This window comes from Ovis canadensis, chromosome 24 (assembly GCF_042477335.2).
Source record: "Ovis canadensis isolate MfBH-ARS-UI-01 breed Bighorn chromosome 24, ARS-UI_OviCan_v2, whole genome shotgun sequence".
Taxonomy (NCBI): Eukaryota; Metazoa; Chordata; class Mammalia; order Artiodactyla; family Bovidae; genus Ovis; species Ovis canadensis.
The window spans coordinates 15,796,276-15,823,412 of NC_091268.1; the positions used below are offsets into that span (position 1 = coordinate 15,796,276).

Sequence of the window (27,137 nt, forward strand, 5' to 3'; positions counted from 1 at the left end):
GCCGGGCAGCGGTAGCCACATTCCCAGCCTTGTCAGGCAGCTGCCACTTGTTCCGGGTACAGGACTGCCTGCCCATCTCCCAAGGGCCAGGCCTGGCCCCAGAGCCGGCAGAGGGGACAGTGGCCACTGGCAGCCACTGAGACACGCCACCTGCAAGTCCCAGCTGCTCCCATCCTGTCTGGCCTCTGGACCTGTATGGCTTTCATCAGTGGTCCCCACCCCAGCCCAGGGCTCTGACCGCTCCTACCACGCTGACCTGGTAGGGCTTTGTGCTACATACAACTCAGGCTGCCCTGAGAAATGGACAATTCCCCTTTCATCTGGGGGCAATACCTCCCTGACAGGTCTTCACGGCCGCCCACAGAGGAGGGCCCGGTGCTCTTCTGCAGCAGAGATGGGCTCAGAGAGGGCCCGCCGGCTGCTGAAGCAGGCAGCCTGAGGCCCACGGTGCGTTCCCGCTGTGACTTCTCACCAGGAGACAGCTGGCACACCACTTCGCGCCCTTCACCAATCCCCGTGGCTCCCGGCTTGCTGCGGCCGCTTTGTTGAGCTCATACTCTGATCATCAGTTGCCCCTAACTGTGCCCTGAAAGGCCCAGTGTACCTCCTGTCTTGTGGGGCCAAGGCCTGACCTGTGTACCCAGGGCACAGTGAGGGAAAGGGCGACTTGAGAGGGGAGGGTTCGCTGGTGATCCTGGCTTCAGCTCCTGTGCTCTTGTTGGGAACAGGCACATGCCTCTGTGACCTCAGGCATCGCCTTGGGAGGAACACTGAGTGCCCATCCCTGTGAAGTCAGCCTGACACACCAGGGCCGCCTCTGCAAGCTGCTGTCCCTTCCACGTGACAGTGACCAGTACAGAGATACTGTGGCCCCCTGTTCTGTCCCTCCTCCTGCTCTGGCCCACTGGTTGCAGCATCCCCTGCTGGTTCTTGCTGGGCGTGCACATGCTCCAGCGCCCTCCACCTGAGGCACTGCAGTGGGGCCTCTCTCGGCAGCAGGCCCGGGCCCAGGGTTGGAGGTTGAGTAACCAGTGGGCCAGTTACTCAGTCACTTGGGTGACTCGCCAGTCATTTGTGTGACTCACCCCATGGGTGGACCCCAGGCCCTACTCAGTGGGGAGAGGGAGACGCCCCAGACCACTTCTTTGTTCCCCTCTCTGGATAGAGGCTGGGTCTGGGGGCCTGGCCCCAGCCGGTGGATGGGGAAACTTCAGGGGACACCAGGCTCTTCACCAGAGGGGCCCAGAGTGACCCTTGACCACCCAGTACCTGGGTGCCTTGTGGGGCTGACCCAGGACTTGTGAGTGGAGGGCTGTTCTGGGCTGCTGTGTCCTTAGCTTCAGGCTCCTCAAAGGTCATCCCTGCAGAAAGGCATGAGCTACGTGGAGGCCAGCTCCTCCACCCACAGGGCCTGCTGGGCTCAGGGAAGGGCACCCCTCCACCATCCCTCCCTCGTCTGGGCCCCCCAGCTCCAGACCCTGTGGGTTCTTGCTAAGCCCTTCTGCCCTGGGGCCGGGAGGTCAGAGGCCAGAGAGGACAGTGGCGCTGGAAACTGCTAAGTCCACAGGGCAGGAAGCACCTGCGAGGCTGCTGCGTCTTTCTCCCAGGACTGGACTCTGCGGACAGGTCTCGGGTGGCCGCACCTGCTGCACGGGCTCTTGTAAGGACCCAGTGGCCTCGCTCCGTCCTGGAGAACCAGGGTGCTCCAGTCCTGAGGTACAAAGGGTGGTTTTGACTTAAAATTCTCTTCAAAGTGGGATACCAGTTTCTCACCCACCGTCCCTTCTAAGCAGCCACAGACTGCGAGAAAGAAATGTCACCACCAGTGAGGAGTGGCTCCCGAGCAGGGAGAAGGCAAGGCCAGGCAGAGGTGGGCTCCAAGGTCGGTGCAGTGACCTCTGCAGGAGAGGCTTGGCTTGGCTGTGGCTCTCCAGCCCCGCCAGCTGAGGACTAACGAGACTGCCCACGGGCTGGCGTTTCTGTGAACAGTGTTGTGGGAGGATGTGCCCTGTCTTGGCATGCTGGTGGCCCTGTCTGCCATGGGCCAGCATCCAGGCTATGGCCGCTCTGTGGATTATGAGTGAACCGGATGGCCCTGCCCACCACCCTGCCCATGAGTGCCCCAGAGCTAGGAGGGTACCAAGAGCCTCTCCCTGCAGGCAGGTGAGAAAGGGCCCAGTGCTCACCAGGTGCTGTGCGCCCGAAAGAGCGACCAGGCCTCCTTAGGAGGCCTCCCCCGGTGCCCCACCAAAGTGAAATGTCAGCGTCCGCACGGCTCACTGCTCACTGCAGGTTATCTGCAGCTTGTGGGGGGTGGTCACTCAGTTGTGCCCCTGCCAGGCAGAGGTCTGCTCCCTGTGAAGACCACTAACTGCTGGAGAATGGCCCGGGCTCGGTGACCCGCGAGGAAGAGCTCCCGGCGGCCTGTTGCTCGCCTCCTGGGCGCGCGCCAGGTGAGCTGTCCTCGGGGCCTAGTTGCTGTGCTGGTGTGCTTGTTCCTCTGCATGCAGTCTTTCTAGGGAGCCCCAGTGAATGTGGCCTCTGCCAGTTCGGGTCCTTTTCATTGACTTACTGTTTTCAATGTCTTTATTAAGCCATCCTTTACATATTACAAAATACACCCATTTCAAGTGTACAATTCTTGAGTTTGACAAAATATTTGTATTTGGCCACACCGGATCTTAGTTGTAGCATGTGGGACCTAGTTCCCTGACCAGGGATCAAACCCAGGCCCTCTGCACTGGAGCACAGAGTCCTTGTCACTGGACCACTAGGGAAGTCCCTACAGTCACTGGATTTTTAATAGCTTTACCAAGTAGTATAACCATCACCACTGTTAGAGCATTTTCATCATCCCAGAGACGCTGTGCCCAGTAAGCAGGCACTCACCGTTTCCCCTCCCCCGGGTCCTGGCAACCACTGATTACTTTCTGTGGACTTGCCTATTCTGGGTGTTTCATATAAATGTACTAGGCATTAGCACTCTATTCCTTTTTACGAATGAAAATGTTTGGATACGCCACATCTGGTTTATCTGTTGATTTCCTGATGGACATTTGAGTTGTTTCCACCTGTTGGTTACTGTGAATAATGTTACTGTGAGTAATGTTGCTGTGAACATTCATACGCTAGTTTTTGTATAAGGGTATGTTTACATTTCTCTAGGAGAGAAATTGCTGCATTGTGGAAAAACTTGGCTTAAAGCTCAACATTCAGAAAACGAAGATCATGGCATCTGGTCCCATCACTTCATGGGAAATAGATGGGGAAACAGTGGAAACAGGGTCAGACTTTATTTTTTTGGCCTCCAAAATCACTGTAGATGGTGACTGCAGCCATGAAATTAAAAGAAGCTTACTCCTTGGAAGGAAAGATATGACCAACCTAGATAGCATATTCAAAAGCAGAGACATTACTTTGCCAACAAAGGTCCTCTAGTCAAGGTTATGGTTTTTCCAGTGGTCATGTATGGATGTGAGAGTTGAACTGTGAAGAAAGCTGAGCGCTGAAGAATTGATGCCTTTGAACTGTGGTGTTGGAGAAGACTCTTGAGAGTCCCTTGGACTGCAAGGAGATCCAACCAGTCCATTCTGAAGGAGATCAACCCTGGGATTTCTTTGGAAGCAATGATGCTAAAGCTGAAACTCCAGTACTTTGGCCACCTCATGCGAAGAGTTGACTCATTGGAAAAGACTCTGATGCTGGGAGGGATTGGGGGCAGGAGAAGGGAATGATATAGGATGAGATGGCTGGATGGCATCACTGACTCGATGGATGTGAGTCTGAGTGAAGTCCGGGAGTTGGTGATGGACAGGGAGGCCTGGCGTGCTGTGATTCATGGGGTCCCAAAGAGTTGGACACGACTGAGCGACTGAACTGAACTGATGGTACTTTTACGCTGGACTTGTAAAAAAACTTTGTTTATTTTTGGCTGTGCTGGGTCTTTGTGGCTGTGCAGGCTTTTATCTGGTTGCAGAGAGAGGGAGCTACTCTCAAGTTGTGGTGTGCAGGTTTCTCACTGAAGTGGCCTCTCTTGTTGCGGAGCACAGGCTCTTGGGCTTCCAGGCTCTAGAGGCTCAGTAATTGTAATGCATGGGCTTGGTTACCCCGTGGCATGTGGAATCTTCCCCGACCAGGGATTAAACCCGTCTCCTGCATTGGCAGGTGGATTCTTTACCACTGAGCCACTAGGGAAGCCCGTCTGCTAAACTTTGTTAACTACATGTCATGTATGAATATGTTCCCGGGAAAATGTTATCAATGAGAACACCACTCTCCATCCCCAAAGGAAACCATGTTGTCCATTTGGTGAGCATCCTTCGACTTTATCCTGCGCACACATTATATTTCTCTACACACAGATCTAGAATGAAACGAATTGAAATTTTAAAGCATTCCTGTTAAAGTTACACTGGGTATAACTGTACTGTCATTTGTCTTCTCAGGTCAGTATTGTTCGCAGTTTACCTCAATGACTGAAGGGGCTGCGTAAACCTGGTTGATTTAATGGCACCCTATCCCGGGTCTAGGTGGTTTCACCACTTTCACCATCACTACAATGCTCTACAGTGATTCTTTGAGCTTGTTTCTGACAGCTTCTCCAGGCTAAACAAGACACGGGATTATCAGGCTGTCCAACCTCCCTCCCAAAGAGCTGTTCCCCACATCGTGGCCCACATGTGACGTTGCCGATCCAATGGGGAGTATTATTTTGCTTTACTTTCCATCTTGAAGAGTAAAACTGTTATCTTCACACGTGTTTACACGCATTTCTAATCCATCCTGCAAACAACCCCAAAGTCACTTCCTCCTGGAGGCCCCCTGGTCAAACCTCAGAGCCCCACGCCCTGCCCCTCTTCCTGGGGCCCCCACCCGGTCACACCAGCTCCGAGCCGGCACTGCCATCCTCTCTGGAGCCGGAGGAAAACCAGCGCAATGAGCCCGCCATTCCGCAGCGTCGGGCCATCGGAGCCCCGCTGTCTAACTGCAGGCCTTGCCAGGGGAAAACCAGAGGCGAAGGACAGGGGCGGACCTGCTGCGCTGGGGGCCCTGCGCCGCCGCCATGACCCGCGCGTCCCCTTGCCGCCCCCGAGCATCCCCTCGCCGCCCCCGAGGATCCCCTCCTCATCGCCGCCCTCCTCGATCCTCTGGGCCCGCCCCCTCATCAGCCCGTACTTCACCGCCCCGGCGCCCACGCGAGAGCGGAAGTCCCGCCTCCCGCGGACACTCCGAGCGCCGATTGGCTCCCCTCTCCGCGCCACGCCCCCTTGTCGGAGAGCGCAGCTTCCGAGGGCACTGAGACAGGCGGGCCGCTCCGTCCCGTCCGAGGTTTTCGTGGGGGCAGCGGCTGCGACTTTCCCGAGACCTCAGTCCTCCCGCGCGTAGCCGCCTCACCCCGTCTTGGGAACGGCCTCCGTCCTACTCCGTATGCGGAAGGAGGGGCGTATGCAAACAACCTGGAGCTCCAGGCTCCTGATTGGTGAGCATCTCGGAAGCGGGGCGGGCTCAGAGGCCGAGACCGATGTGCGGGCGGTCCAGTTGTTCTGGGAGGGTCTGCAGCGGCGGCCAGTGGCGAAGGGGAGGGCGGGCCGAGGTGCCGTGGGAGCAGGGAGCAGGGTTGCCGGTGAGTCCGCGAGGCTCCGTGGGACGCAGCGGGGACAGCGGGGGCTGTGACGGACGTGCAGGCGGACCAGTGCTTCCGGGAAAGCGGGCGGCAGAGGGCCAATGGCGACGGCGGGAAGGCGGGGCACCTGCGGGCTTCTCCGCGCGGCCTGGCAAGCGGCGGGGCGGGGCACCTGTGATGGACCTGCGCTCGGGCTAATGGCCGCGGAGAGGGGGCGGGGCATGGCCGACGGCGACGGCGCAGGGGCGGGGCGGCGGCGGGGCGGGGAGCGCGGAGGTCTCGCGGCGAAGTCTGGGAAGCGGGGGCATGGGCTAGTGTGCCCGTGGTGCTGAAGGACGTGGCCGCCGGCCAATGGCCGTGGGAAGGGGGATGGCGGACGACCAATGGCGGCGCGCGGGGCGGGGCGGGGCGGCGGGGCTTAGCGGCGCCTTGCGGGAAGCTGCGGGGCGGCGGCGACTCTGAGGCGAGAAGAGGCTCGGTGGGGGCGGTGGAGCAGGTGCGGGCTGGGCGGCCTCGCCGTCCCCCGGCCCCGCTCATCCGCGCCGGCGCCCGCAGGTCGGCCGGAGGCCTCCGCCGCCGGGCTCCGTGGCGCCGTGGGAATGCGGGCTAGGCCCGCGCGCGCGTGAGCGACGATGGGGACGCAGGGCAGCCCGGTCAAGAGCTACGACTACCTGCTCAAGTTCCTGCTGGTGGGCGACAGCGACGTGGGCAAGGGCGAGATCCTGGAGAGCCTGCAGGACGGCGCGGCCGAGTCCCCGTACGCCTACAGCAACGGTAAGCCGGCACCTGGCGCCGCCCGGCGACCCGCGTCTGCCTGGCCGCGGGCCGGCGCCGGGCGGGGGCCGGGGAGCAGCGTCCTAGCTCGCCGGGGTCCGCCGCGGCCCGCGGCGTCCCTGGGGCGGAGGCTTGGTCTTGGGCCTCCGAGGAAGAAGGGCCTTGCTTTGGCCGCGCCGCCGCTCCAGGTGTGCACACCTGGGTGTCCTCTGAGGAAGGCGGTTGGCTCCTGGCTCCGAGCATCAGCACCTTGTGCTGGAGGAAAACGCGCGCTCCTGAGGGGATTAAACGTTCTGTCCACGTTCCCGGACGTGTGGCCCAAACACGGCACATACGCATCGCTGGCACCTGCCTGGGCTTCTCCCAGCGTCCGCGGTTGACGGGGCAGCGCCGCCCCTCCCAGGCTCTGGCGCTCCTTCCCCGGGACCTTCGTGCTCCCCGCAAGGCTGTCTTTCCTGAGGAATTCTGCTTCTTGGCGTCCTCGTCTTCCACACTCTTGTGTCTTGGGTCCTTGCCGAGGCTGTTTACTAACCTGTTGGCCTGTGACCGCTGAGACTGTGGACGCGGCTCCTCCATCCTTTCCTTTCAGGACTGTCAGGGTCGTAGGCCTACCTGGGCTGGCCGGGCCCCCTCCTGCTGAGGTCTGTCCCACCTCCCGGAGCACATGCTCCCAGCCTCAGCGAGAGTAGGGCCTCAGGTTCGTTTCAGGGGCGAGAGGGCCAGCGGGAGGCCTTCACCGCCACTGCTGGGTGTCTCCAGGTGCGGGTGGTGGACTCTTGAGTCACTTTCCCAGAGCCGATGCCCAGGAGGCTGGTGGTGCGTATCCGGCAGATCCCGAGGCCAGGGCGCCATCAGGGCTGCCGAAGGTCCTCCTGCCGGGTGTGGTGAGCACTGAGGACACAGCCGCAGGTGGAGAGGGGACCCGCCTCCTCCCTGTGACAGGCAGAGCGCTGCTTGAGACATGGAGACGGCAGGGACTCAGGGACTCCCAGTGACCTGGGCCAGCACGGGTCCGCCAGAAAGAGTGAAGGGAGCCTCTCACTGGTGGTCCTCTCGCTCCCCGCTCCCTGGGAGCTCAGATTCCTTTCTGCTAACACCCCGTCATGGGGCCAGAGGAGGGGTCTGTGCCTGTGGCAGGACTTGGCTCCTGTGGGCCGGCAGCTGGGAGTTGCTGGCACAGTGGCGGCTGGCGGGAGGGAGGCGCCGGCGGCCCAGCGGCTTCTCCCCAGGGCTCCACAGACTCCGCTCTGACGCTGTCCACGCTGCTGGAAGTCTTCGGCTGCCCCTCGGGCCTTTCCCGTTCACAGAGGGCAGTTCCGCCCTTGGCACCCTGGCTCCCAGAGTCTTCAGGGTTAGGGGCAGCGGGAAGACACGTCGTGGTGAAATGCCCACATCCTGGCAGGCTGAAGAAAAGGCACAGCTCCGTCCTCACTGTCTGCACCTGGCGTCAGTGCTGCTGGGCGCACACCTTCTTTGAGCCCGGGGTATGGGGGAAGGAAGGAAAGAGATGGAGGGGCCGGAGGGGCGAGCTGGTTTGAGAGGTGGCCGGCCCGGGGTCTGCCCTGACGGTTGTTTCTCTGTTTCTGGGACTGAGTGCGCTGCTGCGTCCCTGGACAGGTCCAGCTGTTTCTGGGGTGGGAGGTTGGTTTCCGTCCTCAGTGCCGACCCGAGGGAAGCTGCATCCTGGAGCTCTCATGCTGGGGTGTGCGCCTTGCTGTTTTGTCTGTTGCTTTGTCCCCAGTGTTGGCAGGAGACTTGCCCTTGGGAGGCACAGTAAGCAGCCTGCTATGGCACCCTGGGCTCACGGTTACCACCCAGCCCCTCCCAGTCTCTCTCTCCTTTTGTGTTTTCCTGGGCACCTCAGTCTGGAGCTAGGTGCTGTCGGGGTTGCCTTCCCTTTGTTGGGTGCCGGGTTCTGGGGTGAGGTTGCAGGGGCAGGCCCTTCTTACGCTTGTGGTTGCGCCCTCAGCTGCGTCTTCACTCGGGGCCTGGGCCTGGCTCTTCTCCCCGATGACCACAGCCCTGCGCTGCAGCGCTTCGTATCTGCGGTGCACCCCAGGAATTGACCAGGTGCACAGTGGCTGCTCCCTGAAGAGCTGGCCACTTGCCTGGTCTGGGCGTGGGCAGCGCTTAGTACGGGGGACACGCCTTTCACAGGGTGTTGCAGGGCCCAGGGCCACATCGGCTAGGACATCATCCCTCGGTCGCTTGGAGAGCATGGGGAAGGTGTCAGTGTCCAGCACCCTGACCTGGAGCAAGCTGCGGAACGCACGCAGGAGGGAGGGCAGATGGCGCTGGGCTGATGGTGCTGACCTGGGCGCTCTGGAGAGCATGCTGGAACTGCCTGCGACTGTCAGACCGTGCGCAGGTCACTCTCAGGATGGGAAGTTGGACTTCGCAGCCCTTTGGGAACGAGCTGGGAAGTAGAAGTGGATAAAGTGAAGTCGAGCTTCCTAGGTGGCACAGTGGTAAAGAATCCCCCTGCCAAGGCAGGAGACGCAGGTTCGACCCCTGGGTCTGGAAGGTCCCCTGAAGGAGGAAGTGACAGTCACTCCTGTATTCTTGCCTGGAAATTCGATAGACAGAGAGGCTGGCGGACTGCAGTCCACGGGGCCACAAAGAGCTGGATGAGCAACTGGGCATGCAGGAAAGGTGAACTTGAACCCTTGAGCGTAAGGTGGTAACTGAGGTTTCTCAGTCACATTCGGAATATGGTAGTCATGAGCAGGTTCTGGTGTCCATGGTGGACCATTTTCTTCGGTGGAGGTTGGAATATCCAGATCACTGTTGACTGTGGATATGCGTCCTTCAGAAGCAGGGGGGTGGAAACAACGGTGAGGGAAACCGGCCCCGATGGGGGCGGTGGGCACCACTAGGAGCGCTCAGGGGATGTGCTCACACACGGGGAGGCTGCTCGGCAGGCAGGCTTCCAGGATCCTGGGCGGGCTCTGCCTGGTTGAATCAAGGCGTGCAGAGGGCGTGGCAGAGGATGCCCATCCTCAGACGGAAGAGCAGAGCAGGGAAGGCCCGAGCCCTGGGAGTGGGCCCGTTCTCTGCCCACAGCAGGTGCAGATCTGGGCAGAGGAGTCCGTGTCAACCCCGGACACAGGCCTTTGTGCTGCTGAGTTGCTCAGTTGTGTCCGACTCTTTGCAACCCCATGGGGTGTAGTCCGCCAGGCTCCATTGTCCCTGGGCTTCTCCAGGCAAGAATACTGGAGTGGGTTGCCAGCATTTCCTTCCCCGGGGGATCTTCCTGACCCGGGGATTGACCCCTGGTCTCCTGCATTGGCAGGCAGATTCTTTACCACTGAACCACCTGGGAAGCCCCTGGACAGAGATCTTGGCTGGTGATAAACACAGGTTTGTGAGCCCGAAAGGCTACCTGGTGTGTTCTGTGGGTCAGACTGAGCATGGCACCATGGCCCCTCAGTGGGCAGATGTCCTTGGACCAGGGCGGTTCTTGGGGGCGTGAGCTGAGCTGACAGCCGCCTGCGCCTTCCCTGGGAGCAGTCATCTGTCACCTGGTCCGAGGTGGGGAGGGTGCCTGCGGACGAGGGCTGTGTGCCTCTCTGGGAGGGATGGGGAGGGATGGTGATAGGCGCATGAGATGGGGTATGCAGGCCTGAAAACGCAGAGACGTCCATCTGAGGGGCACTGAGGTGCCGCGTTCAAGTCCAGAAGCCGGCCCCGCACTGCCCCGGGGCTGCGGTGCCTCAGCACTTCTGCCGCCCATCTGGCCCCCCTCTCTTCCTGGGTCCGATGTTGTCTATCCTCAAACTGCCGGACTCTGATTTTCCCACTGATGCAGTTTAGGCCGGAGGAGGTGTGTCCCTGAGCACAGGGCTCAGGTGGGACGTGGCCGCAGAGGCCTGTCAGCTGCAGGCGTGCGTGCGTGTGTACACACACACCGCACACGCTGTGGGGCTGCGGCGATTTGACCTGGACCGCGTCAGCAGCACCCACATCCCTTGACAGTGGGAGCAACCTGGTCATGCTGTCGTTGTTGGGAGTGTTTTCCTCTCTGGCACTTGGCAACACCTAGTCTTCAGGGGGAGGTCCTGGTGAAGAGGACGTGGGGAGACGCTCACCTCTGAGGTGCAGCGGGGTGGGGTGCTTGGCCATGAGCTCGGCACAGCCCAGGCCAGAGGATGCTTGCTTTCCCGCCAGGTGTGCTGCCGCCTGTGTCCAGACGTGGACGAGCCCCGCTTTCCACGAGTGATGAGGCACCCACCCTGAGGAATTTAAGGGGCACATCTGCAGGAAAGCAAAGCTTTTTTCTTTTTTAAAAAAAAAATAAAAATGAAAAACTTGAAGCAGCCCATAGATCTGGCGAGGACATACGGAAATTGGTAGGGTGAGATATTGTGGAGCCTTTAAAAACACTGGTGTGGAGAAATAGTGAATGAACATTCAGAGGTTAGGGAAGCCTGTGTCATCTTGTCAAGTCTCTGTAAGTAAGACAAAGGGCAGAATCGTCGACTGAAACACTCAAGAACGTTAATGGTCACCTTTGAGTTTTGGGATTATCAGTAGGGTGTTGTGTTTTTTTTTTTAATAATGGAAGTTTTGTGTGTGAAACATGGTTTGCTCTTCATTGACAGCAGAAAGCTTTTGCTTTGGTTTGGTCTCATGTGGTTTTCAAGGTGTTAAGGGAACCAGCCCACGACCTCCTTGGAGCTGCTCCCCAGCCCGAGTGCCCGCGTGCAAGGGCGTCCGCTCCGTCCCTTCCAGGCCTGTGACAGGCTGCCGCCTGCACCCATGGTTCCGACTCTGCGCTGCTGGAGAAGGGCGGGCGTGGGGCCAGCACGTCGTGCTTGTGCTGAGAACATCTCTGTGGTCAGCAGATCAGCGGGTGGCCCTGATCACGGTGTGATTCAGGCCCCAGCTGCCCCATCCCACGCTCCCTCCGGCCCGCTTCTCCTGCCTGAACTTCTGTAAGCAGAGCCGTACGACTCGGCCTCTCTTGTCTTCTCGTTTCGACCAGCGGGTTTCCACGTCTGGGTCACCCTGAGGGGTGCTGGTGTGCAGATTCTCACGTGTGTCTTGGCAAGTGAGCACGCGTGTTTCTGTCAGGGGTGTGGTGAGTGCTGGGGTGGGCACCGCCCGGCAGCTTTCCGGAGCAGACGGTGCAGTTTCTGCCCGACGGGGAGGGTGTGAGGGCTGTGCGCACTCCACGCTCACCGTGCTGAGGGCCACCTCCTGGTAAATCCACCTAGCAGCCGGGTTTTAGACCCTGTCGGGTTGTTACTAGAAACAGCCTGAGACCCCCGCCCCGGTCACCTGTCCCCTGAGACCCTGGCCCCGGTCGTCCGTCCCCCAGGCACTCCGTGAGACCACAGCCCCGGTCGTCCGTCCCCCAGGCACTCCGTGAGACCACAGCCACGGTCACCCATCCCCCAGGCACTCCCTGAGACCCCCGCCCCGGTCGCCCTTCCCCCGGGCACTCCCTGAGACCACCGTCGCGGTCACCCATCCCCCGGGTGCTCCCTGAGACCACCGCCCGGGTCGCCCGTCCCCCGGGCACTCCCTGAGACCACCGTCGCGGTCACCCATCCCCCGGGCGCTCCCTGAGACCACCGCCCGGGTCGCCTGTCCCCTGGCCGCTCCCTCTGCCGTCCCTCGCCGTCTCATTGCTCTGCAGGCGCAGCGGTCAGGCAGGTGGGGCTGAGTCCCTGTTCCTTTGCCGTGGACAGAGGGCTGTCCCAGCCCCTCAGGGTCACTTGCGCTCCTCACCAGGTCCCCCCTTCCACTCTGAGAGCCAGGGCAGGGCCCTCCTTCCATCGCATCTGTCAGACTCACTGTCCAGGGGTGTCCACCTCTGAGGACTCGCGATGGCGTCGGGCCAGGGAGCCCAGGGTCCTCTCCCCTCTTGAGGCCCGGGACCCATCGTGTCGGCCAAGCCCTTCGCCCTGTGGGAAGCGTGTCCTCAGGTTCCAGGACTAGGACCACACAGCCCTACGGAAGGGTCTCCGGGTTGTTGGTGTTGGTCGGCTTCTGCAGGCTGGGCGGTGGAGTGCACATTCGTGTCTCTGCCCCTGCCAGCACTGGGCGGGTGTTTCGCAGTTGACATGCTCACACCTGACTCTGGAGATGGTGTTAGGAGGTGGGGCCTTCGGGAGGTGATCTGGTCAGGATGGCTCCCTCGCTGCTTCCGCCCGAGGACATGGTGGGCAGCCACCCTTGCAGATGCTTTATCCCCCGCACTGAGTGGTCTCCTGGCCTCCAGAGAGCGGCGGATAAATGCCTGCTGTCCGTGAGTCCCAGTCTGCGGAATTGTTTCAGCTCTGAGCCGACCAGAAAGCGCCACGCACCTGTCTGTGGGCAGGAATCCGGGCCTCAGGGCTCTGCACACTTGTGGGCCAGGCCGAAGGCCTGCTGGGCTCAAGTGTTGTCAGCGGCGGTGCCCGGCCTCCGTTCCTGGGCACAGGCCTCTCCTCAGGAGCCTCTTGCTTCACAGAGCCGCAAGGCTGTCTGTGCAGTGTGATCGTGGGGTGGCCATCGTCACTGGGCCCTTCTCTGAGGGGCAGAAAGCAGGCTTGGCCCCCCTCGCCCTCGGGAGGACTGGGGCCTGTGCCCATCTGTGAGGGCCCGCCACACTGCGGGAGACCCTCCTCTGCCCTCTGCGTGCCCTGGAAGGAGGCACGTGGCAGAGAGAGGCCTTGCTCTCCCCCCCGCCCCCAGGGAGAGGGTGTGCAAGGGCTGGTCAGGTGTGTCAGGAGGACCGCTTGGCCTGGCGCCGCCTGCAGGGCCATGCGCAGCCCCCAGCACTTCTGCACGTCTGCCGTTGTTGCTGAACGCTGTTTCTGGTTCCGCAAGGACCTAGGCCTTTTTTGCCTTTGTCTGTCTCTGGGAACTTGGCGAGATGTGGTTTTCTCTCCCTAAGGAGTAGCTCTGAGGAGCAGCAGCTGCCTGTCTGGGTTTGCGGCAGCACCCTGACGCTGGGCGTTGGCATCGTGTTGGGTCCAGGAGGGGAGCAGGGGTCTGGGGGCCGTGCTGGGAGAGCAGCTCCTCCCGCGCAGGGATGGCGGGGTGACGGCAGCCCCTCCACACCCGGGAGTCAGGTGCGAGGGGAGGCATTGATCAGCATTTTTTCTTTCATTCTTAACCCAGTCTTTATCACTCGTTTTTTTCTCACTGTTATGATTTTTAACAAGTTGTCCTGTGGCTTTTCATCTTGTTGGGAAGTGCCTGGGTGGATATACACTAGAGTTGCCGATTCCTCCATAAAGACTAAACTTTGGATGGAAGCGGGGCTAGCGGGTTGTTTTGTGGGTGGGGCACCCCTCCTTGCTGGTCCTGCAGACATGTCTGAGCTTAGCCTGGACTGGTGCATGGGAAATGCCCCCCGAGCCCCCAGGGGTCAGGCAGGCTGTGCCTGGTGGTCTTGGTCCTGAAAGCTGTTGCTCCCAGGGAGGGCAGAGCCTTGGGCTTCTGAACACCTGTGATCTTGGCTTGTGCGCAGGCTAAAGCTGAGAACTGATGCTGCTTGTCCGCTTCACCCTGCTGACCTTGTTATTTCCCAGGGCTTGAGCGAAGGTGGGTATTCTCGGGGTCTTTTGTCCTGCGTTGGTGCCCGCAGATGTGGGAAATGTGGGTCCCAAGGGAGGACCGCCTGCTACACTGCGGGGAGAAGGGCCCGAGGGGGGCGGCCCCCGCACCAGGCCATCTTCCACAGGAGGGCCCTGGGGCCGCGGGGGCCCCACCAGGCTGCGAAGGCCCGGGGTGGGGGGTTCTCCTGCTAGCTGGGGCCGCCTGGCCTTCCTCCTGTGTGTCTGTGCATGCAGTCCCAGCCCCTGGTGCGGTGCTGTTGGGGCCTGAGGGGTGCCCGATAGACTCCCCAATCACCAGGCCGTGGGCACCTGCCAGGATGGGACCTGAGTGGCCTGCCTCCTCCTCCGAGCCCTGCTCTAGGCACCTCTGGGGAGGGCGGAAGCATCGGTGCCAGGCACTCCTTGCCTCCCGGGCTGTGCACCTCCCTGCTGGGCAGGTCCCCTGGGCCAGGGGATGCAGGGTCTGCGGGGGAGCGGGGTCCCAGGCGTCAGCCCTTCTGGACAGGTCTCCGCAGCATCCCCTTGACTGCCTTGAGAAGGAGTGGAATTAGTGGGTCACCTGCTCTGCCCACACTCGTCAGTGCAGCACACACATCTGTGACGTGAAGCAGGAAGAAGGGTGCGGGCGATGTCGTAAGGCGGCTGTGGCCGAGTGAGTCAGTGCCTGGGGACAAGCGTGCGACGCTGAGAAGGTGATGGTGAAGATGGGCCTGGGGGCGGTGTCACTGTGCGTGATGCGACTTGTTCTGAGATGGTGGACAGTTCTCGTTTAGATTCTGAACAACAGGCTCCTATGATTCATAAAGTGGAAACGTCCCTGTGAAATGTTGGAGCCCATGCGACGTCAAGGTGGGGTCTCAGCTGTGAACACCCAGCAGCAGCGGGGGCGCGGGGTGGCAGTCAGCGCTCAGGCTGCAGTTCCTGGCTTGGAGCTGCGCGGGGTGGCCGGGGCCTGGCGGAGTGAGGCATGCAGAAGGCCGCCGCGTCAGGTGAACTGCGCCCCCTCAGAAGCCCTGGGGAGCAGCAGACAGACCTCCCGTGAGCCCCCAGGAGAGAGGGGCGGCCGTTTAGGAGGCGCGGAGCTGAAGCCTGGGCAGCCAGGGGCCAGTGAGGACACAGCAGGCCTGCTCTGGCCCCCGGCGGCCTCCTGAGCCCTGTGTCCATTGGAGGAGTGTCTGCAGTCCCAGGCCCCCGGCCAGGTCCTGTGGGGACTCCTCCCCGTGTGTGAGGTGCCCTTGCCCTGCCCCTGTGTCCCCCTGGCAGCTGGGACTGGTGGTGTTCTGTGCCCACCAGGTGTTACATGCACCCTATGAAGCTGCTGGTCCTCGAGGATGGGCGGGGGACTGCAGTTCTGCTGGGACAGGTTCTGAGGCCACAGAGGGGGTCTGGGCTGGGAAGCTGTGAGGTCTGGCGCTGTCCCTGCAGGAGGCGCTGCCTCTGCGGGCGGGCCTCCCTTTGCACTCGAGTGTCTGGGTTTTCTGAGTTTGTAACGCACACTGTACGGTTCTGCCCAGGTTTGGGGGGTGGGTGGGTGAGTGGCAGGGTAAGCTTGAAGAGCATACTTGAGATGTATTTTAACCATGCTGTGTGGTTCGTGGGATCTAAGTTCCCCGAGGGATATGGGACCCCCGCCCCTGCAGTGCAAACGCAGCGTCCTAACCCCCGGACGGCCAGGGAAGCCCCTCCATGAGGTTGTTGAGAACCTCGGAGGGGGTGTGTCAGTCTGCCGGCTTCCTGTGTCTTCTGCAGAGCTGGGCCCCTGGCCGTTTTCAGCTGGACCCCGCTGTCTGCCCTGAGGATCCTCCGGCCCTGGGGCGGGCTCTTGGGTGGGAATCCCACTGGTTCCCGTCCGTGGGCCGTCTGGCCCAGCTGCTGTGCGTGGGGAGGTTGCTGCGGGGAGGCGGAGCTGGTCCCTCTGCGGTGCCTGTGCCCAGCTCTGCGAGCCTGCCCGCACAGGGCCCTCTGGGGCATCTGGCAGCACTTTCAGCAGAGGCCCTGAAGGCTGGGGACTGGCTGTCCTCTTTGGAGCTGAAGTCATGAGTGAGGATCAGGCGGGCTCGGGCAGGGGATGGGCGAGGTGCCCGTGTGCACTGCCCCAGGGCCACGGAGGCGGGCCTGCTCCCCGGCGGCGCCCTGTGCTCTGCTTCCTCCTGGGCCCTCCCTGGGCACCCTCTCCTCCTTGCAGCTCCAGGCTGGCCCTTGGGCCCTGGCGCCAAGTCGGCCACAGTCCTTTCGTGGGGGCAGCCTCAGGGTGGGTCCCCGTGGCCAGCACCCACTGGGCTGAGCGCCCACAGAGGTGACTGCCTTGAGGGTGGGCGTCTGTGCCCTTCCTGGGATCGCTGTGTCCAGCACTATCTTCATAGGGTCTGGCTCATGCAGCCAGAAAGCCCAGACCCTCTAAGGTGTCCAGAGCCAAATCTGAGCTCCCTATTTGACAGAGAATTCCAGGAGTTCCCACCTAAGAAAGTGGGTTGTCTGCAGACGGTTGAGGGGAGGTGAATGCTCAGGAAAGACGGTGGAGACACCGTTTCTTTAGCTCGAGAGCGCGTGTGGGAGAATCTTCTCTTCCGTCTTGAAAAAAAATGTGGCTAAATATACACAACGTAAAATTTATCATTTTAAGTGTCTGAGGTGTACAGTCCAGTGGCCCTCCCAGCATCTCCAGAGCTTTTTCATTTTCCCAGCTGAGACTCCCCGCTGAGCACCTCTCCCCACCCGCCTCCGGCCCTAGGCAGCCTTTCTCCGTCCACTGTCTGAGGCTCACGCTCCAGGGACCTCGCAGAAGGGGCCAGGCAGGGTTCATCTTGTGTCTGGCCCATTTTACTGAGCATAAGAACGTCTTCCAGGTTCATTCCCCTTGCAGCATGTGTCAGACTCTTCTTCCTCTCTGAGGTGGGATAGTGCTTTATTGTACAGATGGACCGCGTTCTGAGTATTCAGTCTTTCATCTTTAGAGACCGGGGCTGTGTCCGCCTTTTGCTGTCGTGAATAGTGCTGCAGTGAGCATCCGCGTGCAAATCCATACCTGCTGAATGGCCTTTCTGGATTCTGTGGTGACGCTGAGTTTAATTCTGAGGGAGCGCCATGCTGTCTCCCCTGGTGGCAGCCCCGTCTCCCAGCCCCACCAGCAGCGCTCGCGGGTCCGGTTCCTCTGCATCCTCGCCAGCACTGCTTGTTTTCTGCTTTTTTGATAATGACTATCTGATGGGTGTGATGGGGCGTCTCATATGGCTTTGATCTGCATTTCCCTAATTCATGTGATTATTAGCTTTATGCATATCTTCTTTGGAGAAACGTCTCTTTAAGTCTTTGGTCCACTTTTTAATTGGATTCTTTTTATCGAGTTGTAAGATTTCTTTGTTTTCTGAATACTGGTCCTTTTTCAGATACACGCAAGTTTTATCACGTCCTGTTTTGTGGATCGTGTTTTCCTTCTGCTGAGTATCTTGATGGGTGGGAGCCAGGCTTTGACACGTGGCCAGCAATGAGTGGGGTGGAAGGCCCTCGGGGCAGAGGCCCCTCGTGCAGCGCTGTGCTGGACTCTGCCCACGTGCCAGAGTGGGCATGGAAAATGCCCACTTCCAAGCCTCCCTGGAGCAGGTGTTTTGAACAGCCGAGAACCTGGACACTCAAGGCTCCAGGGAGGAGGAGGAAGGGCCCAGCTTTCCGGACGCCAGCTGAAGATCTTGGTGTGAGGTGATGCAGCCAGCACTGTCCCTGCCCCTGCCAGGGATGGGGCTTATTTAGCTTTTTCTGCATGAATGTATAAGAAAGTAACAAGCTGGGAACTGCTGTATAACATAAAAAACTAAATTCAATATGTGGTAATAACCTATGATGGAGAAGAATCTGAAAAAGAATAGATACCCGTATAAAACTGAATTGCTTTGCGGTATAGCTGAAGCAATTGTAATTCAACTATGCTTCAATTTTTAAAGTATTCAAAAAATGAAAAGTAAAGACGTGGCCAGCAGAGGTTCTTTGAGAGCTTTCCAGAGAAGCAGCATTTCAGATGCCGCTTTGTCATTAACAGTGCTCCAGGCACACCCCAGTTGACAGAACCTGGGTGCTGGGTGGACCCAGGAACTCAGAAAACCCATTAGCTCTGAGAAGCGTGTGACGTGGCCAGTGCTGAGACCAACCACCCTCCCTTTGGCTGGAGCGTTGGCACCCCCCTTGGGCCACTGGGATGACAGGAGGGTGGCCAGCTCGGGTGACTGAGGTCGCTGGGCTCCCCGGCTGCAGCCCTGTCTCCTCTGGGCTGCAGAGACCGGGTCCCGGCCGGGCGAGTCCTTCACCCGCCCTCTGCTTCATTGCAGGGATTGACTACAAGACAACCACCATCCTGCTGGACGGCCGGCGGGTCAAGCTGGAGCTCTGGTGAGTCGGGCTGTGCGCCGAGACGCCTGGGGGTGCTGCTGTGCTCCCCTTGTTGCCGGGGCCAGGGAGCAGGGTGAAGTAAGTTGGGTCCTTAAGGAAACCACCAGTTCAGCAGCCGTGTAGACACGGGACTGCATGTGATGCAGAGACCAGAAGGTCAGGGCTGCCTGTTCTGGCAGAGCCTGGCTCCCTTTCGCCCGTAAAGACGTGTTTCCAGGGGCCCCCGGCCCTTTCCTCCTTGCCCCTCCTGGACTCCACGTCGAGGGTGTTTGCAGACCCTCACAGTTGGTGTGTGACTTGCCCCGCACTTGGGTTCTCCAGCCCCACAGGGCAGTCTCCTGGGATGTCCGGGCCAAGGAGGTCTGCGGGGAGCATGCAGAGCGGGAGAGGCGGGGTCCTCCACGCAGGTGGGCGCCCATGGGTCGCATCCCCCAACTGTGTTTCAGGGACACCTCGGGCCAGGGCCGGTTCTGCACCATCTTCAGGTCGTACTCTCGGGGCGCACAGGTAAGACCCGCGTGGCCATCCTCCAGGGGGTCCGCAGGGCTGTGGCACCCTGTGCGGAGCGCGGCAGCTGTGGGCTCGGGGCCAGCTGGCTGGACGGAGGGCTGAGACCTGTGGGAAGGGCTGCTGCGGATGCCAGAAGGGTGGGCACGGGCGGTGGTGGCGGGCCTGCAGGGAGGAGCTCCGGGGCTGGGCTGTGTGCATTGCGGGGGCTCCTGGGGGCCTGCTCGTCCCTGTCTGTCCTGGGCATCTCATGGTGGCCTGCGCGCCAACCGTCAGTGTGAGATTGAGGCCGCGTGGAGGGAAGCAGCGGTTGTGTGAACAGACCAGCTGCCCACTCACTGCCTTCGTGAGGGGACTGGCTTCAGGAGACCTGTGGGGGGGCCCAGGCTCTGACCAGGTGGGGTGTGCCCCCCGATGGTGGACTGGACAGTGGAGGCCAGGCCTCCTCTGCTTGGCGAGCAGGACCTGACACGTTTGCAGGCACCTCTCAGGAGCGTCCAGAGCGCCGCTCCCTGCCGTGGCTGGGTGTGTGGTGGACAGCCCCCGGCAGGGCTCCTGGCTGTGCAGGCCTCTACTGAGGTGCGAGCAAGGGTGTTGCTGCCGACCTACTTAGCCTGGCAGTCCCACCTGGAGTGGCTGCTCTCAGACGGTCAGAGCCGGCAGCCCGCAGACTGGCCGGCCCTAGGGCAGACACGAAGGAGCGGGGGCTGCCCCACAGCCCAGGACCACGGGCGAGTGCGGCACCCAGGAACGTCTTACGGCCTGGTCTGGGGGGCTCTGATGGGCGTTCCCTCGTGCACGGGGAGACGGGTTCTGGGGCCTGAGGCCTCAGGCTTCCTGACAGGGTCTCTGGTCTTCTGTGGCTTTTGAATGTCTCCCGGTTTTATGACGCACCCATTGCTACTTTTTCAATAAAACAGGAAATGAGGTGGGGGGATAGTTACCTCGGTTTATGGGGACAGGGCGATTGGGGGACAGCAAGGAGGCGCTGGGGGCCCCTGAATGCAGGCCAGCGCCGTGGGGACCGGCGCAGGCAGGCCGGCTGAGGGCTCGCCTCTGCAGGCCTGGGGAGGGAATACGTTCTGCGTCCACTTCTCTGCAGGGCAGCGGGTGTGGGCGTGTCACTCGTGCTGACTGCGCTGGTTCCAGATGCGCCTGCGGCTTCTGGGCTGGAGGAACCAGTCATGGATCCCGAGTGTGCCTCCGGCCCGGGGGACGGGTGGGCGTGGGTCTCCTGCCTGGTCGACGCCCCACGCTGGCTGCCGCATGGCCCGTGCGGCCCGGGGTGCAGTCAGCAGCTGCTTCTCCCCAGGTCCTGCCCATCCTGTCGCCCTCCTGCCCTGGCGCAGTCCTTGGAGGCCCCACAGCCGCCGACGTAGCCCTGGCTGCACTCCTGCGTCTCTTCCTGGGAGGCCCTCTCTGCCTCAGGTCTCCTGACTTGTGGCCCTTGTTTCTGTGGCTGAGGTCTGTGGTGGCCACTTGTGGCCTAGGCGGCCAGCACTCCCGCTTGGGGGACCGTGGTCCCCTGTGCCAGTTCCCGCGGGCTGGGCATGTGGGGGGAGCCAGGTTGGGCAGTGTCCTGTCGAGCTGGGGCTTGGGATCAGCTGGGTTAGCACCAAGGGGAGCTCAGCCAGGCGCTGGTCTCCTGGAGACAGGTGAGTGGTCTGGGCACATGCACCCTTCCAGCGAGTGCCAAGTAGGACACCAGCCTGGGTGGGGGTGTGCGGTTCGTCTGCTCCCCTCGTCCGCGCGTTCCTTCCTGGGCAGAGCCGTGCTCGCGCCATGGGGCACGGGCAGGGGCATTCAGCCACAGCCTGTGGCTCCTTAGCTGCTGTACCACAAGCGCGTGACTCAGCCCCACACTCACTGGGGAAAGCCACCCTCCGACCTTGGTCGGGTGGTGATTGCACAGGTGTGTGTTTGTCCAAACTCATTGAACAGGTCACACCTGAAATCCCTATGTTTTTTGGTGTGTAAGCTCAATAAACTACCTTGGCAACAAGGGTGTACACGCCCACCCACACCTGGGAGGTTTTCTCTCGCAGCGTGAGTCACCTGTGCGTGCTGAGAGGCTCGCCGCTGGCATCTGTAACAAAGTGAGGTGCGTCACCTGTGGCCCAGCAGCCATGCCCGCCGACGAGCCTGGTGCGAGCGTCTGGCTGCTGTGGGGAGGGGCCCTGGTGTGCTGGGCGGTTTTCACCAGGACCCTCTCTGGGTTAGGAGACGCCTGTGAGCACTTGAAAGACAGCAGCAGGTGACTGGGGCGGGGGGCAGAGCCAGAGCCTCTGTCTCTACCGTGGAGGCTTAAGAAGCTGAGCCAAAGTGAAGAGAAAAGGGAGAATGCAGTAAGAATGTCTTGGCCACTCCTGCGGCTGAGGTCGCGGCTGACTCGGAGGTCCTTTGGAGGGGTCCTGTGACCAGGAGCCCCATTTTGGGGTCTCAAGGAAGCCACCTGTGCCCAGTCCCAGGCGTCTTTCCTGCCGAGTCTATGGTCCTTTTGGTCCCTGCCCACAGTTTGGCCATCTCGCTATCCTTCGTCCTGTGACCTCTCTGTCATTAGCCTGACCTGGTAGACATGGGTGGTGGTGGTAGGCAGAGACTGGCGCCAGCTAGGAGACCAGCCAGAGGCTCTTCAACAGCCTTGGGGTGCACTTAAGCCTGAACCCAAGAGATGGGCTTCTCTCCATTTGCTTGAGCTTTTAAATGTCACGGGTCCCCTCTTCTTCCCCACCTGCCCGCACTGGCTTGGGAGGTCTGTGTGATCGGCTGGGGCCCGCTCAAGCTGCCGGGCGCGGCTTGTGGGACCTGGGTCCCTGACCAGGGCTGGAACCCGGCCCCCCGCGTTGGGAGAGTGAGGCACTGGGCCCACCGGGAACCTCCTGGAACGGGCAGGTGGACTGAGTGGGAAGCTATCATCAATGCGCGGCTGGGGGAGGATATCTGCGGAATTCTCGCTCATAATGAAGATGACACTGAGGGTGAATTAGTGCTGACGCAGTTACAAGGAAACAGAAACGTGGAGATGGGGATCTCGCAGCAGACCTGATAGTGCTGACCTTACCCTTGCGAGTCAGGAAACCGAAGCACAGTGTTTGCTCATGGCCGGCCAAGACCCCTTGAGTCAGGTCAGGTGAGACCCTCGGCAAGAACCGATGGGACTGGGAAATAGTGTGCACTGCACACTGGATGGCTTGGGAACCAGGACCCCCCAGAGGCGCCCCTAGGAGTAGGGTGTGGTGGTGGAGGAGCGCCACTGCTCTCGGTGCTCTCGGTGCTCCCGGAGCACGGCAGTCAGCTTCTGACGCTTTAACAAGGCAGGACGAAATCACTGAAAATGTCCTGTCGGCGTTTCTGGCTTGACGGGTACTCCAGTTTCAGGGCTCCAGCAGGTGGCCATCGGGAGCGCTCCCAGCACTGCTGCTCACCCCGCTCGCCGCCGGGAGCTCAGGGCAGCTGTGCCCACAGCAGGGTGGAGTTCAGCCTTCGAGCCCTGGCTAGCACCTGGGCCCCCACAGCCTCAGCAGTCCTCAGGCTGTGTGGCCAGCGTGCCAGGCCCAGCCCTGGCCTTTTCCGGTCGGCCTCAGTGTCTGCTGGCTTGCCCCCCACCTCGGCAGTTACCCCACAGACTGGCACGGCCAGGCCTTTGGTTGCACAGCAGCCCCTGCCTCTCGCCCTGGTGTGGCTCCAGGCCAGACGGGGGCCTGACAGCCCCAGAGGAGCTTTCCCCCTCCTGAAGGACCCGGCGGGCACGCGCCCAAGCTCCCTCTGACCAGGGCTGCATCCAGCCTAGATGGGGCTGTCAGTGGAGACGCAGTCACACGCCCAAAGGCTCCGGTGCTGCTCTTAATCTGCAGTGAAGCACAGAAATGTAAAGAGCAGAGCACTTTTATGCCACTGTTGCTGTTAACTGAAAGTATAATTTGTTGGAGGGGAAAGAAAAAGACCAAAAGGAAAATTTCTTTCCCTCCCCAGCTTCTTGGTCACTTTGGAGAACTGCTTTATTAACAGGATGTACTAAAGTAGACCCCTTTTTATATTATGAGTAAAATATAACATTGACAGGTTAATACAGATGCTCGAATCAAAAAGTGCACATTACGCAGGAGGCATGATCGAGGAAGCAAGTCCCCGTCCAGCCCTTCTGCGGGCGGTCGCGTCTGTGGGAGCCTGTTGTGGGCGGTGTGTTTGTATTTCTGTGTTCTGAAACTGCCCCTGTGTGGCACTGGAGTCCGTGCTTGTGCCCTCGCTGGCTGTGGTGCCTGAGGCAACGTGGGCGCAAGTGCGCCCTGCCTTCGTCGCCTGCCCGCCTGACTGCCGGGGGTCTGGGGGCCGCACATTTAGTTTGTTTGTTGCTGTTTGTTTGGGAAGTTATGTGTTGAGTATCTTTAAAACTGGACGTGGATGGCCTAGACCTTGGTCCCTGTGCCTTTTGTTGGATTCTGTTGCCCCGCCACAGCGGGCAGCTCCTCTCCAGGCCTGGCGTGCCCCCCGCCGGCAGCTCCGCCCTGCCGGCAGCTCCACCCTGCCTTGCACAGGCTTTCCATCCCCCACCCCACCCTGGCCGGGGTGAAAGCGGTCTCCACCTGCTCCTTAGGCAGGACCTCATCTGCCAGAATTTGAAGCACAGTTTCAAGGGAAAAGGCTTCAGAATTCATTTTGAGATGGAGGGTGCCCTCCATCGCAGCTACACTCTCCCCTTCCCGGTGTGTGCCGGAGACGTGGGCTAGATGAAGGCGACTCCCTGCACAGGGAGGGCGTGAGCCCTGCTAGTGGGTGGTTCTCACGGAGCCTGTTTCGGGGTGGCCAGAGACGGGTGAGCCTGGGACACAAAGGTTCATGAGAGGTTGCCGCCAGGCGGGCGGAGTAGCAGCCTCCGAGGGCTGTGGTAGGGAAGTCCCCGCAGCAGAGCCTCTGTGCGATCTCTGGGCAGCTGCTCCTGGACTCACGTCCCCTGCAAGTGTGGGTGGGATCACTCAGAAACACCTCTGCTCAGCACCCCCTGGTTCCCCCAGGAAGAGTGCCCCACACCACAGTCCTGTGTGCGCCTGCCTTTCTTAGGTGGAGTGACTTTTAGACGACGTAGGGTAACACGGTGTGCTTGAAGGAAAGACATGGAAAACTACAATTCCGCCCCAGTGGATTCCCCATGTGGAGGCAGGCAGTACCGAGCCCTCAAGGTCCCTGACAGTCAGATGGCCCCCACCCAGACGGTGGACAGGGCATGCCGCGGTGAGGAGCCAGGTCGGGCTAGCTGAGCCCTGTGCGCAGAGCCCCCCTTAAATGCAGGAGGAAGGTTCGGCGCTCGTTTTCCACATCGCTGCCTGTTGGGTAAACTGCGTGCCCACCTGACAGCTTGGCTAGTGCCCGAGTGCCCCTGGCCCTGCCCGCATGGGGACGGAGGCCTGCAGGGCAGAGCCTGATCAGGACCCCGTCCGTCCATGGGAACCTGGACCTTGTCATGCCCGCACTTGCCTTGCAGGGAATCCTGCTGGTGTATGACATCACCAACCGCTGGTCCTTCGACGGCATTGACCGGTGGATCAAAGAGATCGACGAGGTAGGTGCACTCCCCCAGACCCCCTTCCTGGCTACGCCCATCCCTGACACGTGGGCCGACATCCCCCACTTGCAAAGGGAGCCTCTGGGGCCCCCACTTGCAGTGCCTCCCACGCCCAGGTTCTGTGGGTCCCCATCCGCTGGTTGCTATGGCACTGTGGGTTGGGGTTCTGGGCCCCCAGGGGCCCCACCTCAGCACGGAATCGATGGAGGGCCGGCCCATGGGCTGGGGGCCGGGGCTTGGGGGTGGATGCAGAGGGGCATCCTGCCACTGCGCCTCTGCTGAGTCCTGCACACCCCGTAGCACGCACCCGGAGTTCCCCGGATCCTGGTGGGGAACCGGCTGCACCTAGCCTTCAAGCGGCAAGTGCCCACAGAGCAGGCGCGCGCCTACGCGGAGAAGAACTGCATGACCTTCTTCGAGGTCAGCCCGCTGTGCAACTTCAACGTCATCGAGTCCTTCACGGAGCTGTCCCGCATTGTGCTCATGCGGCACGGCATGGAGAAGATCTGGAGGCCCAACCGAGGTGAGGCGGGGCCGGCGCCTGCCGGGGGGGGGGGGGGGGGGGGGGGGGGGGGGGGGGGGGGGGGAGGGGGGGCCGCCGGGGGCGGGGCCTGCGGGGGGGCCGGCTGCCGGCTGACCTGTCCACCGCCAGTCAGAGGAGCGCTTCCAGGCCCCAGTCCCACCAGAGCAGAGCGAACGAGGGGGCCGGGGAGGCTCCGCTCCCACCCAGGGTGACGGCTTGGGTGTCTAGCCGCCGAGCCCTGCGGAGTGGTTAGGAGACGCGGGGGCGGGGTGCCCAGTGGCTGCTCTCCGCTTGCCTGGCGTGGGGTGGGGGTTGTTCGGCTTCAGGAGCCCTGGGAGCTTTGCGCACCGTCTCTCCCAGTCCCCAAGCCCCTTCTCTGTCACTTGTGCTCATCTGATCGTGAGATTGTCAGTTGCCACCAAGACCCCCCCCCCCCTTACCTCCTCACAACCTGACCCCTCATCACCTGACACCTTCCCCCCCTCCCCCCCCCCGCAGTATTCAGTCTGCAGGACCTCTGCTGCCGGGCCATCGTCTCTTGCACCCCCGTGCACCTCATCGACAAGCTCCCGCTGCCCGTCACCATCAAGAGCCACCTCAAGTCCTTCTCGATGGCCAATGGCATGAACGCCGTCATGATGCACGGGCGCTCCTACTCGCTGGCCAGTGGGGCTGGGGGTGGCGGCAGCAAGGGCAACAGTCTCAAGCGGTCCAAGTCCATCCGGCCGCCGCAGAGCCCCCCCCAGAACTGCTCACGCAGCAACTGCAAGATCTCCTAGCCGCGGCAGGGTCAGCCTGGGAATGCTCCTGGCGGGCTCTGGGCCCTGTGCTGTGTGCCGGGGACTTTGGCCACATAGCCCCTCCTGGGAGGCATGGGGGACGCACCTGGTAGGCTAGTGGTCTCGGCCAGACCAGCTGCACAGGACAGTGGGGACCATGCTGTGCAGGTGGTGGTGGAGCACGCCGGGACCGAGGAGCAGCTGAGAAGGGCCCCAGGAGGCTATGCCTGGCGATGGCCTGAGGACTGGGGCTAGGCCCCCTTTCTTATTTATGTCACACCCGTTTTGTACATTTTTAAAGGACCAGCAGGGAAGCCTCTGTGCAGCCACGCAGTGAGCGCACAGCTGCTGAGGGGGTGAGCCTGGGGACTCTGGGAGGGCGGTGAGGCTGAGACCAGAAGGGGGAGCCACCATCCAGGCTTGAACTCACAGGGCACTTCACACAGGGTGTGGCCGTGGGGGCCAGCAGGGGTCCCAGGGACCCCCAGCCGCACTGTGGGCCTCTGAGCACGGTGATGGGCGTGCCTGTCCCAGGACGCTAGGCTGCGGCTCCCAGGGCCCCACCAGCCCTTGGAGGATATCCTGTGAGTCCCGAGCTGCGGGATCAGGGCCAGGGCAGTGTGCAGGGCTCAGGCTTCTTGGAAAAGGAAGTGGGCACTCCCCCACATCCCTCCCCTGCTCCCTCTCCCTACTCGGGGGCTGACAGCCTTGTGATTCTGCACCTTCAGTTCCATGTGTACCTGTTGCCACGTGAAGTTGGCTCAGTCTCTCTCCTAGTTGAGGACACAGAGCTGTTTATAGGCAGGCAGTGCTCACTGGGCCATGAGGCCGGGGTAGGTCTGGACCAAGCCAGTCCCACTTGGCCTGGGGTTTCTAGGACCCTACTATGGCCAGCTTCAGTTTCCTGACCTTGGGTGGGATCCCATAGCTGCTCCTCACCCAGACTCACCCCTCTGTGAGGCCACACGTCACAAGAACCTTCCTCACCCATTTCTTCGTGGTGGACACTGAGCCCCTCCTCGAGGACCCACCAGCCAGCCTGAGCTGGAGGTCTGGCTTCCTTCCGTCCGCCTGGCTGGTGACGTGGCCACAGGTCACACTGGTGCTCAACTCTACCTCCTGCCTATGGGCCCCTCCCTGGCCTGTGACCCCTTGACCAGGACTTCTGTGGTGGGGGCCCCGGGGGCTGCTGTCCTGGGAGGTGAAGTGGGGGGAGCCGCAGCATCTGTGGACGGGCGCCCCTTTGGACTGATGGAAGGAACAGACGGCCCTGTGTTCACCGTGTCAACACTACCCCTGCTGCTGCCCACACTTGCTGGACGGCCCTGCGTTCACCGTGTCAACACTACCCTTCGCTGCTGTCCACACCCGCACCATTCCTGGGCTTGTCTTGGGACAGTTTTCTCTTTGTTCAGTAAACATAATTCAGCTGTGGTCTCTG

General features: G+C 61.3%; 1 protein-coding gene across 2 annotated transcripts; it reads left to right on the forward strand.

Moving 5' to 3' along the window:
- The first annotated feature begins 5,254 nt into the window (after positions 1-5,254).
- Positions 5,255-27,130, forward strand: RAB40C (RAB40C, member RAS oncogene family). Of its 2 annotated transcripts, none has more exons than XM_069569422.1 (7): positions 5,255-5,479; positions 6,179-6,397; positions 18,267-18,327; positions 18,774-18,834; positions 24,314-24,391; positions 24,695-24,917; positions 25,416-27,130. In XM_069569422.1, the coding sequence occupies exons 2-7, from the start codon at positions 6,256-6,258 to the stop codon at positions 25,694-25,696; spliced, it is 846 nt and encodes a 281-aa protein (XP_069425523.1). In that variant the 5' UTR covers positions 5,255-5,479; positions 6,179-6,255; the 3' UTR covers positions 25,697-27,130. The 2 variants fall into 2 exon arrangements, with proteins under 2 accessions (XP_069425523.1, XP_069425524.1); XM_069569423.1 differs by lacking the exon at positions 5,255-5,479 and adding an exon at positions 5,502-5,623.
- Positions 27,131-27,137: the final 7 nt, after the last annotated feature.

What these genes read in the sequence shown, in the direction of transcription:
- RAB40C (XM_069569422.1), top strand. Translation starts at nt 6,256, where the DNA reads ATGGGGACGCAGGGCAGCCCGGTCAAGAGCTACGACTACCTGCTCAAG. An exon ending in GGATCAAAGAGATCGACGAG is followed by an intron (nt 24,392 to 24,694) that starts GTAGGTGCACTC and finishes CACACCCCGTAG; the next exon opens with CACGCACCCGGAGTTCCCCG. An exon ending in GATCTGGAGGCCCAACCGAG is followed by an intron (nt 24,918 to 25,415) that starts GTGAGGCGGGGC and finishes CCCCCCCCGCAG; the next exon opens with TATTCAGTCTGCAGGACCTC.